This window comes from Somniosus microcephalus, chromosome 14 (genome assembly GCF_052327205.1).
Source record: "Somniosus microcephalus isolate GS21.2 chromosome 14, FLI_Smic_1.0, whole genome shotgun sequence".
Lineage (NCBI taxonomy): Eukaryota > Metazoa > Chordata > Chondrichthyes > Squaliformes > Somniosidae > Somniosus > Somniosus microcephalus.
Window position 1 is genome coordinate 109,666,250 of NC_141000.1, and position 13,664 is coordinate 109,679,913.

The window sequence follows — 13,664 nt, forward strand, 5'->3', positions numbered from 1 at the left end:
AAAAGATACAAGACACTATACAGGCTTATATACCAGAGTGGGCACTACCGGTATTACAGTACACAGGGGCTCTTAAAGGTACATACACTACAATTCCTCCCCTTTTAGATAATTAGTACATTACATTTTAAGTAATCATTAATTAACATGTTTACAAGAACAATAATCTACACATTTGCTGCAGTTAATCAATTATAAGTCAGTCTCTCTGGAGGCTTCCTGACTCGGTCCGGATAACGCCTCGGTGGTGTAGTAGTTTTCGGTGGTGTAGTAGGTTCTTTTGGCAAGGTCGATTCGGCTTGAATGCCAGTGTCGGGTTCATCTGGTTCCAGTATCACCGGATCGGATGTAGATACTATGGGTATCTCTGCTTCATCATTAGGCGTATAGAGTTGTGGTGTAGGTTGTCCCTTTTCGGATGACTCTATGATCTGGTCAGCATGGCGCCTTATTATGCTTTCTCCAATGTCCAGGCTGCCATTTCTCGGTACGGTAGTCCCGGGCCAAAACTTGACCTATCTGGAAGGTTCTAGTTGGCCTTTCATTCATGCCTTGAAATTGCCGGTTCGCTATGTCCCTTCTGATGTTTGGCTTGATCAAATCCAGCCGGCATCTTAGTCTTCTATTGAAAAACATCATGGCGGGAGTTTGGTTTGTAACCACATGTGTTGCATTCCTGTATGCAAACAAGAAGTTATCTACCTTATGTTGTAGATTTATGTCTTCATTACCCATGGCCTTTATGGCCTTCTTGAAGGTCTGGACAAACCTTTCAGCTAATCCATTGGTGGCGGGATGGTATGGGGCGGACGTGTAGTGCTTAACCCCATTGTTTTTTTTTTTTAAGAACTTCCTGAATTCTTCGGACACAAATTGCGGTCCATTATCAGAACAGATCTGTTCAGGCAGCCCATTCCTGGCAAATATGGTCCTTAATACTGTGATGGTTTTTTCCGTGGTGGTGGAGGACATCTTTATTACCTCCGGCCACTTGGAGTGTGCATCAACCGCGATTAAGAACATTGAGTCCATAAATGGACCAGCAAAGTCGATATGTACCCTTTGCCATGGAGATGAGGGCCACTCCCATGGATGTAGAGGGGCTTGTGGTGGGGCGTTTTGGACCTTCTGGCATCCTAGACAGCTCTTGGTCATTTCTTCGATGTCTCCATCGATACCTGGCCACCACACAAACGCTCTGGCTAGGTTCTTCATTTTCACTCCACCCAGATGCCCCTCGTGAAGCTCCTTTAGCACTTTATCCTGGAGTTTGGGTGGAATCACCACTCTGGATCCACACATCAAGGTTCCCCGGCACACTGACAGCTGTTCTCTTCTTTGCGAGAATGCTGGCAACAGTGGTTCGCCATGTGCTGGCCATCCCATCCTCGTCGCCACTGTTGTATCCGTGTATTAATGGAGACACGGAATGCAGGAGTTGGTTTAACAGGTGTTTACTGAACAAAGTCTGGAGGTGAACTAAAAGATACAAGACACTATACAGGCTTATATACCCGAGTGGTCACTACCGGTATTACAGTACACATGGGCTCTTAAAGGTACATACACTACAACCGGAAGCTCAAGGTCATGCTTGTGGACTTTTATACTACGGCCGGGGGGGGGGGGGGGGAATTAATTTACAGGTAGGCCGCTTTAGCTCCTGTCCCCACATCAGGAGAAAAGACAGTTGTGGCATGAATGGTTCCCTGAAGCTTTCCGATCTGATCAAGTCTTTTAACTTACTGAGGTCACTGGTCGGCGTTTACAAGTGTCCGTAGGCATCATTTACCACTCACACTGTATGAAAAGGAATGAAACGTTTGATGAGAAAGAAGCACATAGCCAGGTGTGCATAAAACCCACAAATATAGAAAATGCTTGTAGGTTACTGAGGTAACGCAAGGTAGTGTTAAGAAACAGCGCTACTGGACACTCTCCGCTGTACGGGCAGCTCTCAGCATGTCCATTTCTGATAGGAACACATAGATAGATGATGAGTAACACGCTCCTCATCTGGGTGTTCCTAGCAGAAAGGGATGTGCTGAGAACATCTGGAGAACACTGAGGTAAATGTTCTTATATTACTGAGGTGACGTGATACTTGTTATGGTTGTGAACAAGTCCAAGCGTGCCTACCTCCAGATATCATGGGCGTGATCTTGCCAGCCCTGGAGAGGCGGGTATGGAGGCGAGACTGCCAGGAAAATGGCAGAATTTGGGGGCGGGTGCCCAACCCGCCCCCATGCCATCTTCCCAGGAGGCAGGTAGCCGTCCCGCGCCAGGTCCCGTCTCCTTGGAGGCGGGAAGGGGATTAACAGTTAGTTAACAGGCAGATAAGAGGATTATCCCCATTTTACTCACAAAAGTGCGGGCTTCCCGAAGGCTCCGAACCCCGTCAGGGTCACCGAGGCGAGTAGTGGGTCTGCGGGGGTCAGAGGGGTCCAAAATGTGCTGTGAGGTAAGTGATGGGTGCAAGTGTGGAGAGGTGAGTATTTGAGGTAAGTGGAAAGTGTTAGAAAACGTTTACTTACCATTGTTTCTTCCTGCAGGCTTCAATCGGTGGGTATGCGGAGAGTCTCGCACCTCCGTGGCAGAGATGACAGATGGCCGTTGCATTCTCCAATGCAGCAACCATCTAATTTCTGCAAAAGAAAGAGGTTTGATGAGGACTTGAATTCAAGAACTCATCAAACTACAGAGCTGTCAAACGATGACAATTCAACTGTCAAAAAGTTTTGACAGATGAAACATCATACGTTGACGTTCTCTGTAACCGGCTTTCCCTTAATTGGCCTGCTAAACTCGCTGGGCGGGCCTAACCAGGTCAATCAAGGGAAAATAGCATGGGTTGGCCACAAATCGATGGAGGCGGGACATCGACCTGCCAAGCAGCAGTCCCACCTCCAACGCGTCCCCACCGACAAAATCACCCCCCATATCACAAATATAAAGCGAGGCTAAATCTGCTCTTGCTGGAACAGAAGATGGGGAAGAGACCTGATGACGGGAGTAAATGGAGTGGAGTTGGAAGGGCTTTTTCTGTGCAGCTAGGTAAAGAGAAGTAGGGGAAAATTGGAAGTAAATTAGCTCACAATTCAACTTAAAGGGCAATGACACCCTTAAAATGGGGGGGCGGGGGGAGGGTTCTGTTCTAAGTTTTGCCCCACGGTCAAAAATATACGGCTAGAAATTACTGTTGCTCATATTAGCAGATAAATGCTTAATACATTCAAATGACATCCATAACTTTGGACACCTTTTCCATCCTCACCAAGCACTTCACAACCAATGATTTATTTTTGAAGTGTGGTGACCTTTGTTTTGTAGTCAAACATAACATGCACACAGCAAAATCCCGCATGTGACAATGAGATAAATGACCAGTCAATCTGTTTTGGTGATACGAACAGACAAAAAGACAGACATTAACCCATTCATTTTAAACGGATTAATGCCACTTTTAAAATGGCAAATAAATGTTACACAAATATATTCTCATCTGCTAATGTTATTTTGAGGCTATAATCATAAAAATGTCTTGCTACCATTTAAAAAAAAAATAATAATAAACTTCACATTTGTTTGGGTCAATAGAGACCTGCCATTTTCAGTTCCAGAAATGGCACTGATGTGGAGAAGCCTCACAGAGAAGCTCCATTCAATTGGGTTGCTAATCTGAAACGCCCCCCCCCCCCCCCTTGAACCCAGGGAAACACGTAACTGGCTGAGTATGCTGCATACTCAACCAGGAACAGTACTAGACGGGTCTGTGTTAGGTCCCAAGGTTGCTGATTTAAATGGAGGCACTCCGAGACGCAGCCAGCTCCTCTACATTAGTGATGCCATTAGGCCTGGAGGGATGGGACCCAAGGCAGCAGGTTTCCGTTGGGAACAGGAAATTTGATTTTTTTTCTCCAAAAGGCAACAGACACTTTTGTGGTTGTGTTTTTCCACAGGAACAACATCTCATTGAGGTAACAAGTCATAGAATCATACAGCACAGAAGGAGGCCATTCAGCCCATCGTGTCTCTTGCTGGCTCTTTGAAAGTGCTAAAAGACTTGCATTTATATAAGGCGCCTTTCACGACCACTGGATGTCTCAAAGCACTTTACAGCCAATGAAGTACTTTTGAAGTGTAGTCACTGTTTTAACGTGGGAAATGCGGCAGCCAATTTGTACACAGCCAGGTCCCACAAACAGCAATGTGATAATGACCAGATAATCTGTTTTTTTGGTTATGTTGATTGAGGGAGAAATATTGGCCAAGACACTAGGGATAACACCCCCTGCTCTTCTTCGAAATAGTGCCATGGGATCTTTTACATCCACCTGAGGGCAGACGATATAAGGTCTCATCCGAAAGATGGCACCACCAACAGTGCAGCACTCCCTCAGCACTGCACTGGAGTGTCAGCCTAGCTTTATGTGCTCAAGTCCCTGGAGTGGGATTTGAACCCACAACCTTCTAACTCAGAAGCAAGTGTGCTACCAACTGAACCACAGCTATCCAATTAGTCCCACTCCCCTGCTCTTTCCCCACAGCCCTGCAAAACTTTTCCTTTTCAAGTTTAAATCCAATTCCATTTGGAAAGTTATTACTGAATCTGCTTCCACCAGCCGTTCAAGCAGTGAATTCCAGATCATAAGAGCTCGCTGCAGGAAAAAAGTGCTCATCAAGTCAGTACTGGTACTCTTGCAACAACTGTACAAATAGTACTATGACATCATTCTCCCCACACCCTGCTTAAAAATTAGGTAAAAGTAATCATATAGGCTCCAAGTCAAAATCAAACAGGAGATGGAATCAGCTGAATAAATGAGCTTCCTTCAGGCAAGAAGAAAGAATCTCAATTTATAAATCACCTTCTCCATCCTCAGGACCTCACCAAGCACTTCACAGCCAATGATTTACTTTTGAAGTGTGGTGACCTTTGTTTTGTAAATGCAATGTGCACACAGCAAGATCCCACAAATGGCAATGAGACAAATGACCAGTTCATCTGTTTTGGTGACACGAACATACAAAAAGACAGACAGAAAAAGACCGACTTTTCCATCGAGCTTGTTCCAAACAGTCACGATTCAACTAAGCGTCATGACCAATGTTCCCTTTAAGCCGCGCAGCCACACAGCGCTCCAAGGAACCTGCGCATCTGGCTTTTCAGTGCAAAAACCGCGCATGTGCGTTGTTTTGAATGGGCCGGGCGGGGCCAAAAATATTTACAGGGAACATTGGTCATGACCTCGCTCTCTCTCTCTCTTCTCAGCCATGTAATCTCCTGGGAGAGGCAAAAAAAACATATATAAAAAAAATCCCTAGGTCAATTCAGGGTGAACAAAATCTGGAAAATTCCTCTCCGACCCCCTTAAGGCAATCAAAACAAGTTCAGGTGATCACAGTGACCATGAGGTACAGACCCAACATCCCACATACCTTTTGCATGCAGTGATATTAGTCACAGCAAGGAACAGGTCCCGATCCTTTTTGAACTGTTGCAGTGAATTCGCACACAACACGCAAGCTTATTTCAAGTGTCGATAACTCTCTGCATGAAGAAAAACCTCCCGACATCTAACCTAGTTCTATGCTTACATAGCTTATATGTATAACCTCTCATTTTCCCTAATCTATCTCGTTCAAAAAAATCTGTCCACGCACAGTCTAGTCCCTTAATTATTTTAAATACTTCAATTAAATCACCCCATAGTCTACGCTTATCCAATGTATAAAGACTCAGTGCTCTCTGATAACTGAAGACTTTAAACTAGGGATCATCTATGAACCTTTTCCAGGGCCTCGCTATCACATGATGTTGGTTGAAGGATGAATATTGCCCACGACACCAGAAGAACTCCCTCCATCTTCTTCAAACAGTGCTATGGGATCCTGTACATCCACCTGAACAGGCAATTGGGACTTTGGTTTAACATCTCATCCAAAAACCAACACCACCTACAGTACAGCACTCCCTCAATACTGCGCCGAAGATTATCTGCTCAAGTCCTGGAGTGGGGCTTGGAACCATAATCTTCTGACCCAGAGACAAGAATGTTACCAGTAAGTTACGGTGAAACTGGAAACTTTTGTAAATAGCTTACCTTGTAAATATTTCTGCCAAATAAGAGCACACAAGGGAAGTGATCATTGGAGTCAAATACAGAAAATACTTGGAAATGAAGAGCAGGTGAATCAGCATTAGAAGAGCGATTAAAAACTAACATTTCAGGTGTGAACCTTCATCGCAAGTGGCACGGTCCAGAAGGAGAAGTCCCCGATGCAAGAACAGTCGGGACATGCCCAGGAATGCAACAGCTTTGCTTTCTTGAGCATGTTCTGATTTGCCCTTGTGGGGCTACAGTAGAAGGTTTCCAGACCGACAATTCCAGTTCTGAGATAGTCTCATACCTGAAGCGGTATCCTATCCTTCCCCTTCAGATGCTGACTAACCTGCTGCCAGCACTTTTTATCTTTATTTCACTATTTACGGTGGGTACGGAAGCATGGTGGTTATGTTACTGGGCTAGTAATCCAGGGGCCTGGACATAATGATCCGGTGATAGAGGAGTTTAAATCCCACCACAGCAGCTGGGGATTTTAAATTCAATGAATTAAATAAATCTGGAATAAAAAGCTAGTGTCAGTTATGGTGACCATGAAACTGTCAGATAGTCATAAAAACCCACCTGGTCCACGGATGTCCTTTAGGGAAGGAAATCTGCCATTCTTACCCGGTCTGGCCTATATGTGACTCCAGACTCTTAACTCTGAAATGGCCTAGCTCACTCAGTTGTATACCTCCACCTTATCAAGGGCAATTAGGGATGGGCAATAAATGCTGGTCTTGCCAGCGACGCCCACATCCCATGAGTGAATTTTTAAAAAGTTCCAGCATTTGCACTTTTTATTTTTTTAACCTTACTGATTGACTATAGGATCCTGAAAACATTTAACTTTCAGAAGAACATGTTAAAAGTAATAAGAAAATAACATGTAATCAGACAATAAAGCAATACCAAAAATGAAGACAATGGGAAGACAAGAAGTCTGCACCCTACACAAGATGTTTAATAATGTATAAAGATAAATAAATAAATAAATAATAAGCACACGGCTTCATTGATTGTGCCAGTCCTGGCCAAATGCAAGAAATATCTAGTTTTATCAGGTATGTGGATGAACGGTGTACATGCCACAAATTCACCCGCATGTCAAAGTGAGGAGTGAGATTGAAAGGGAGAGGGAGGAATTCTAACCTACTAATGAATAAATTAAAGCAAATGATAGAGGCTGTGAATATGGAGTAGATTTTAGGCAGGATTGATTAATTACTCCAAATGTGTAGAATCCACTAATAGCTGCACACACCCATAATCTCCACTCTAATGGTGCAGTGTACACTAGGTCTTGTGCTGGTGCAAAGCAGTTTTTGTTAACAGCAGTGTAACTTTGCTGGGCTCTGCATTTTGCACTGGGTGCAGAACTAAATGGTCTTAGACTGTGTGTGCAGTGAGGGGGCTGCAGTGTAACTACACCCACTGCAAATCCAACTTTTAAAACTTTAAAGTTCAAGTTTAAGAAGCACTCAGTCAGTGGGGCGGCCGACCCACTAAAGTTTTTAAATGATAGAAACCACTCATCACAGATGTCAGCTATGGCTCTGTTGGTAGCACTCTCACCTCTGAGCCAGAATGGTTGTGGGTTCAGAGTCCCACTCCACACAAGCAAAATACTGTGGATGCTGGCAATCTGAAATATTCAGCAGGTCAAGTAGCATCTGAGCTCCAGACACTGGAGCACATAAACCTAGGCTGACACTCCAGTGCAGTACTGAGGGAGTGTTGCACTCTTGGAGGTGATGTCTTTTGGATGAGATGTTAAACCGAGGCCCCGTCTGCTCTCTCAGGTGGACATAAAAGATCCCACGGCACTATTTCGAAGAAGAGCAGGGGAGTTATCCCCGGTGTCCTGGCCAATATTTATCCCTCAATCAACATCGCTAAAAAAAAAAATCATACTATCTAGCCATTATCACATTGCTGTTTGTGGGAGCTTGCTGTGCGCAAATTGACTGCCGCATTTCCTACATTACAACAGAGACTACACTTAAAAAAAAAAAAAAAAGTACTTAATTGGTTCTAAAGCGCTTTGGGATGGCCTGAGGTCATGAAAGGCGCTGTATAAATGCAAGTTCTTTCTTCCTAACTTTAGAATGTTGCTGGCAGTTCGAGGCCAGTAAGGAGAGACCTGTGCATAGGTGTTTAAGTATAAGTGCACCGTGCTCTATGCTCTCCAATCGAAAGAACTTACATTTATATAGTGCCTTTCACAACTTCAGGATGTCCCAATGTGCTTTACAACTAATGAAGTACTTTTGAAGCGTAGTCACAGTTTGTAATGTCACAATTTGCACACAGCAAGATCCCACAAACAGCAATGCAATAAACAACCAGATCATTTATTTTAGATAGTGGTTGAAGGATAAATGTTAGCCAGGACACTGGGGTGAATTCCCCTTCGAAATAATCCTATGGGATCTTTTACGTCCACCTGAGGCCAGACGGTGCCTCAGTTTAACATCTCATCTGAAAGACGGCACGTCCGACTGAGCAACACTCTACGCACTGCACTGGAGTGTCAGACTAGATTTTGTGCTCAAGTCTCTGGAGTGGGACTTGAACTCAATCTTCTGACTTGGAGGCAGGACTGCTACCATAGAGCCTCAGCAATGAGTGGGGAATGGCCCGAGTGGGCAGCAACTTTCACTGGCTCCCTATCCCTCAGCATGTTGTGTTCAAAATCCTTGTCCTTATTTACAAATCCCTCCTATAGCCTTGTGCCCCAGCTTGTGTCCTCCACTTTACTGAGTCCTGATTCTGTGCCTCCCTCCCTATGTTCCACCATCAGATACGGAGACTGCAGCCATTATATTCCACACTCTACAATTCTCTGCCTAAACTTCACTATCTTACTATATCTCACCCACCTTCTAAAGCCTCCTCATTTCGATTTCACCTTCAGTCACTTCCCCTACATTCTTTCCCCAAATACATAGAACTTCCAGCGCAGAAACAGGCCATTTGGCTCAACTGGTCTAGCCGGTGTTTATGGTCCACACGAGCCTCCTCCCACCCTACTTCATCTAACCGTATCTGCATTCCTTCATTTCCTTTGTCCCTCATGCACTTACCTAGCTTCCCTTTAAATGCATCAACTACTCCTTGTGGTAGCAAGTTCCACATTCCAACCACTCTCCGGGTAAAGCTTCTGCTGAATTCCCTATTTATTAGTGAACATCTTGTATTTATTGACCACGTTCTCTCCAAGCTGGAGCGGCCGCGCAGGTCTCTGCCGGTCCCACGCAGCCCAGGACCGGCTTTTCCCCAATTTGTGAATGGGTCGTGCAGCCCCTTAAAGGGGCCACGTACTCAAAACAAAATTAGGGGGAACATTGTTTATGGCCCCTAGTTTTGGACTCCCCCACAAGTGGAACCATCTTCTCTGCATCTACACTATCGAATCCCCTCAGTTTAAAAACCTCTATTAAGTCATCCCTTAGCCTTCACTTTTCTAGAGAAAAGGGCCCCAGCCCATTCAGTCTTTCTTGATAGTTATAACCTCTCAGTTCTGGTATCATCCTTGTAAATCTTTTGTGTGCCTTCTCCAGTGCTTCTATATCCTTTTTGTAATATGGAGACCAAAACTGTACACCAAGTGTGGTCTAACCAAGGTTCGATACAAGTTTAACATAAAATCCCTGCTTTTCAATTCTATCCCTCTAGAAATTGCCACACAGAGTCCATTAACCCCTGACTTGTGTAGTGCAATGGCTCACTATATAAAAAGGTATACGCGCAAGTTGTTTTATAATTTTGTACTGTTTCGTTTCACCGCTCTAAAAATAGTATCTGAATCATACGGATATCAAAAGCGTAACTGCACCGCAGTACGCTCTTACAGTATATCCTGACTCCCTTAACCTTTCTAGAACAACTGTTACAGAACTGCTGGCATTTTAACCCTTAGGGTGCATTTATACACCAACTTTAGCATTGCAGTGAAAGACTTTCCACTTTGCTGCAACATTTAGAGTGTAAATGGTAAGTCGTGCCGATCGGACTCCCAAACCCAATTGTAACCGGACAAGTGAAACCCTCAGCAGTACCAACGCAGCCTTTGGCAGTCCGGCTTCCTAGAATCCTAGCTCTTCTCCCCTATCCCAAGCAGCCTTATATCATCACGGTGCTTGAAAACCGGCTTCAGAAAGAGGAAGTCAGAACTTCTTTGGAAGAGCCAGTGTAAATCGGTTCTCTGAACCCACAGCGCACTTGAGCCCTCAGTTCAATGTCTGCAGTTTAAATGGAGCCTGCAGATCCAAGGAATTTTAAACTCCTGGGCCAGTCATTTTTAAAAAAGTTTACAGCTCCCATACTGTGTTGGGCCTATACTCATTGGAGTTTAGAAGAATGAGAGGTGATCTTATTGAAACATATTCTGAGGGGGTTGGACAGGGTGGATGCTGAGAGGATGTTTCCCCTTGTGGGGGTATCTAGAACTAGGGGGCATAGTTTCAGAATAAGGGGTCGCCCATTTAAGATGGAGATGAGGAGGAATTTCTTCTCTCAGAGGGTCGTGAATCTTTGGAATTCTCTACCCCAGAGAGCTGTGGAGGCGGAGTCATTGAATATATTCAAGGCGGAGGTAGACAGACATTTGAGCAACAGGGGAGTTCAAGGGTTATGGGGAGTGGGCGGGAAAGTGGAGTTGAGGTCAAAATCGGATCAGCCACGATCTCATTAAATGGCGGAGCAGGCTCGAGGGGCCGAATGACCTACTCCTACTCCTATTTCTTATGTTCTTATATGTTAATAACTCAACAAGCTCTAATAAAAGTGTCAGGACCAGATTTATTACTGTAATATTAACCGGATATATTTGGTGAGCATTTAAAAATCATTTTAAAATAAAAAATGGAAGCACTTTGCTCACCCTCTTTTTTGACTCCACTTTTACTTTACTCTTAACTAATAAACATTCATTTGCTTTGGCATCAGCCTGACTTTCCTTTTATTTTTTTAATTCTCTCTCTATCACTGTCTTGCTCCTTTTTTTAAACAAACATGCCTTTTACCTTCATTCTTACCTTCTATTCTTGACCACTTTTGTCTGGAAAAAAACCTTCATTTTGCTGGAGGGACTCAGTGAACATAATGCAGGGTGCCCTTCCCGACATCAATCCCTCAACCAACATCACTAAAAAAAAAACAGATTATCTGGCCATTATCACACTGCTGTGTGTGGGAGCTTGCTGTGCGCAAATTGGCTGCCGCATTTCCCTCATTACAACAGTGACTGCACTTCAGAAAGTATTTCATTGACTGTAAAGCACTTTAGGGGCATCCCGAGGTCCTGAAAGGCGCTATAGAAATGCAAGTCTTTCGTTTCTTTAGGGAGCTGGGAGTAGATGGCCACCTGTTTGGTCTCGGTGGCTGCCCATCATGGGAAAGAAAAAAGAAAAAGAAGTGTAAAGCTTTATAAATGGAGAATGGGTTAAACTACAGTCTCATGCTAATATTTAACTTTATTCCGCAGTTTGCCAATCTGGCTGCACTGTCGCACGCACTCAACTCCTCAGAGCTCCAAATCTCACACCGTTCAAGTCAGGAAGCAGCGCCTCAGGCTCTGCTAGGGAAGACTCCTGCAATTTCTTCTCCTTCAACTCGATTCCCACACTGACCAAAGGAGGAAGGGGGGGGGGGGGGAGAGGGAGGAAGTCACTGTTTTGTAGTCGCATCTTTTTTCACTGCAGTGCTTGCATAGGACGTAAACAAATCAGACCGTCAACCAACTTGCAAAAAGCCACCAACTCGTGATCAGAAGAGGTTCATTAATAAACTTTCAGCAACACTTTTTTTTTTAAAAACCCCAATCTTTACATACTCACTTTAGCGCAGAAACGAAACTGACATCTGCAGGGGTAACTTCCGCAAAAGAAAATTTGGAAGATCAAAGCATTGCAATTTGTGAAAAATCAAGACACACGTTAAAATATAAATAAACAGAATTTTTGTTAAATTAAAAAATAAAGGGGGAAAACCGCAAGAAAAAAAAACAAAAAAAAGGGAGACACACAAAGTCTAAAAGTTTAAAAGAATCTCTTACCTTGAGATTCACAGGGTCATGGCACGGGGCTGCGGTGGGTTATGAGGCTCCGACAAGCTTGCTGCCGCTCGGAGCAGTCATTCACCGGGCTCAGTGCAACAAAAAGCCAAGTCAGTCCCGGGACGGGTCCTACCTGCAAAGAGAGGCATGGGGGACAGAGTAATCCGAGTGGGTTTTTTAAAAATTTAACGCCCCCCTCCTCCTCTCCCAGTGATGTCACTGACCCATTAAGAAACTTTTTTTCCCCCAAGTGCCACGCTTGGCTGAACTTTTCAAACAACACGCAACACCAACGCCCAGCCCCGTTGTTCACTGCTATCATTTAACACTTAATTTTAATCTTCACCTTGAGAATCCTGCAACAACACCCCCCCCCGGTCACTAGCAATGAAGTCAGAAAGTATGCGGAAAAGACTTTGTGGAAAACTGGCAGAATTTTTTTTTTTTTAAAGGAGGTGGGGGTGAAGAGACACACAATTTATGTAAAACAAAATATATATACAGACAAAAATCAACAGAGGTTTCTTTATAATCAGTTTATTTAATTTTTTTGGTACAGTCTTATATCCGAGGTAGTCGATGTGAATTTTAAACAACAAATTAAACTTATTACCGGTATGTTTTTGGCAAGTTTCGAAGCCCCGCTTGTGCCAAACAGGAAGATGTAAAGATTTCTTTCAATAACACTATTTTTGTCAGAATGTGACGGGGACTCCTGCGTTGCCAACACAGGACGTAAGGTTGCAATCAAACACTTTTTTAAAGTCTAGTCATTTTTTCCAGCGCATCATCATAATAATATATTTACAGTCTTTTTTTAAATGACTTTTAAAATCTCAGCAATGTCATCGATAGGGAAGGTCACTTTTGAACATATAAAAATGAGACATTAGTGACTGCGGGGTCACTGTGGGATTAATGTTTCATACTGTCTAGTAGGGTCAGGAATTACTTAATTGCCGTTTAAATATCATTCGACATTTTCCTTCAATAAAAAAATCACAATTTAAATATTTTAAATCTATTGGAATTCTGAAATATTATAATTGTTTATCAAAATTCAATATAATTTATAGCACAATTGTATAAGAGCATAAGAAATAGGAGCAGGAGTCGGCCATTTGGCCCCTCCAGCCTGCTCCCCATTCAATAGGATCATGGCTGATCTTCTACCTCAACTCCACCTTCCCGCACTATCCCCATATCCCTTTAATTCACGTAATATTCAAAAATCTATCGACCTCTGTCTTGAATATACTCAACGACTGAGCCTCCACAGCCCTCTGGGGTAGAGAATTCCAAAGATTCACCACCCTCTGAGTGAAGAAATTTCCCCTCATCTCACTCCTAAATGGCCGACCCCTTATTCTGAGACCGTGACCCCTGGTTCTAGACTCCCCAGCCAGGGGAAACATCCTCCCTGCATCTACCCTGTCAAGCCCTGTACGAATTTTGTATGTTTCAATGAGATCACCTCTCATTCTTCTAAACTCCAGAGA

General features: G+C 43.8%; 1 protein-coding gene across 2 annotated transcripts in view; it reads right to left on the reverse strand.

Moving 5' to 3' along the window:
• The window catches only part of LOC147107833 (ATP-sensitive inward rectifier potassium channel 15-like), a 39,595-nt gene extending 26,695 nt beyond the window's left edge, over positions 1-12,900 (reverse strand). Inside the window, exons 1-2 of one of the 2 annotated variants that reach the window (XM_086007177.1) lie at positions 12,166-12,900; positions 11,147-11,256 (exon numbers count right to left, since the gene is read on the reverse strand). In XM_086007177.1, coding sequence (XP_085863303.1) covers positions 11,147-11,187 — 41 coding nt within the window. In that variant the 5' untranslated portion in view covers positions 11,188-11,256; positions 12,166-12,900. The remainder of the gene's footprint in view (positions 1-11,146; positions 11,257-12,165) is intronic. The other variant, XM_086007178.1, reaches the window with a different exon arrangement.
• Positions 12,901-13,664: the final 764 nt, after the last annotated feature.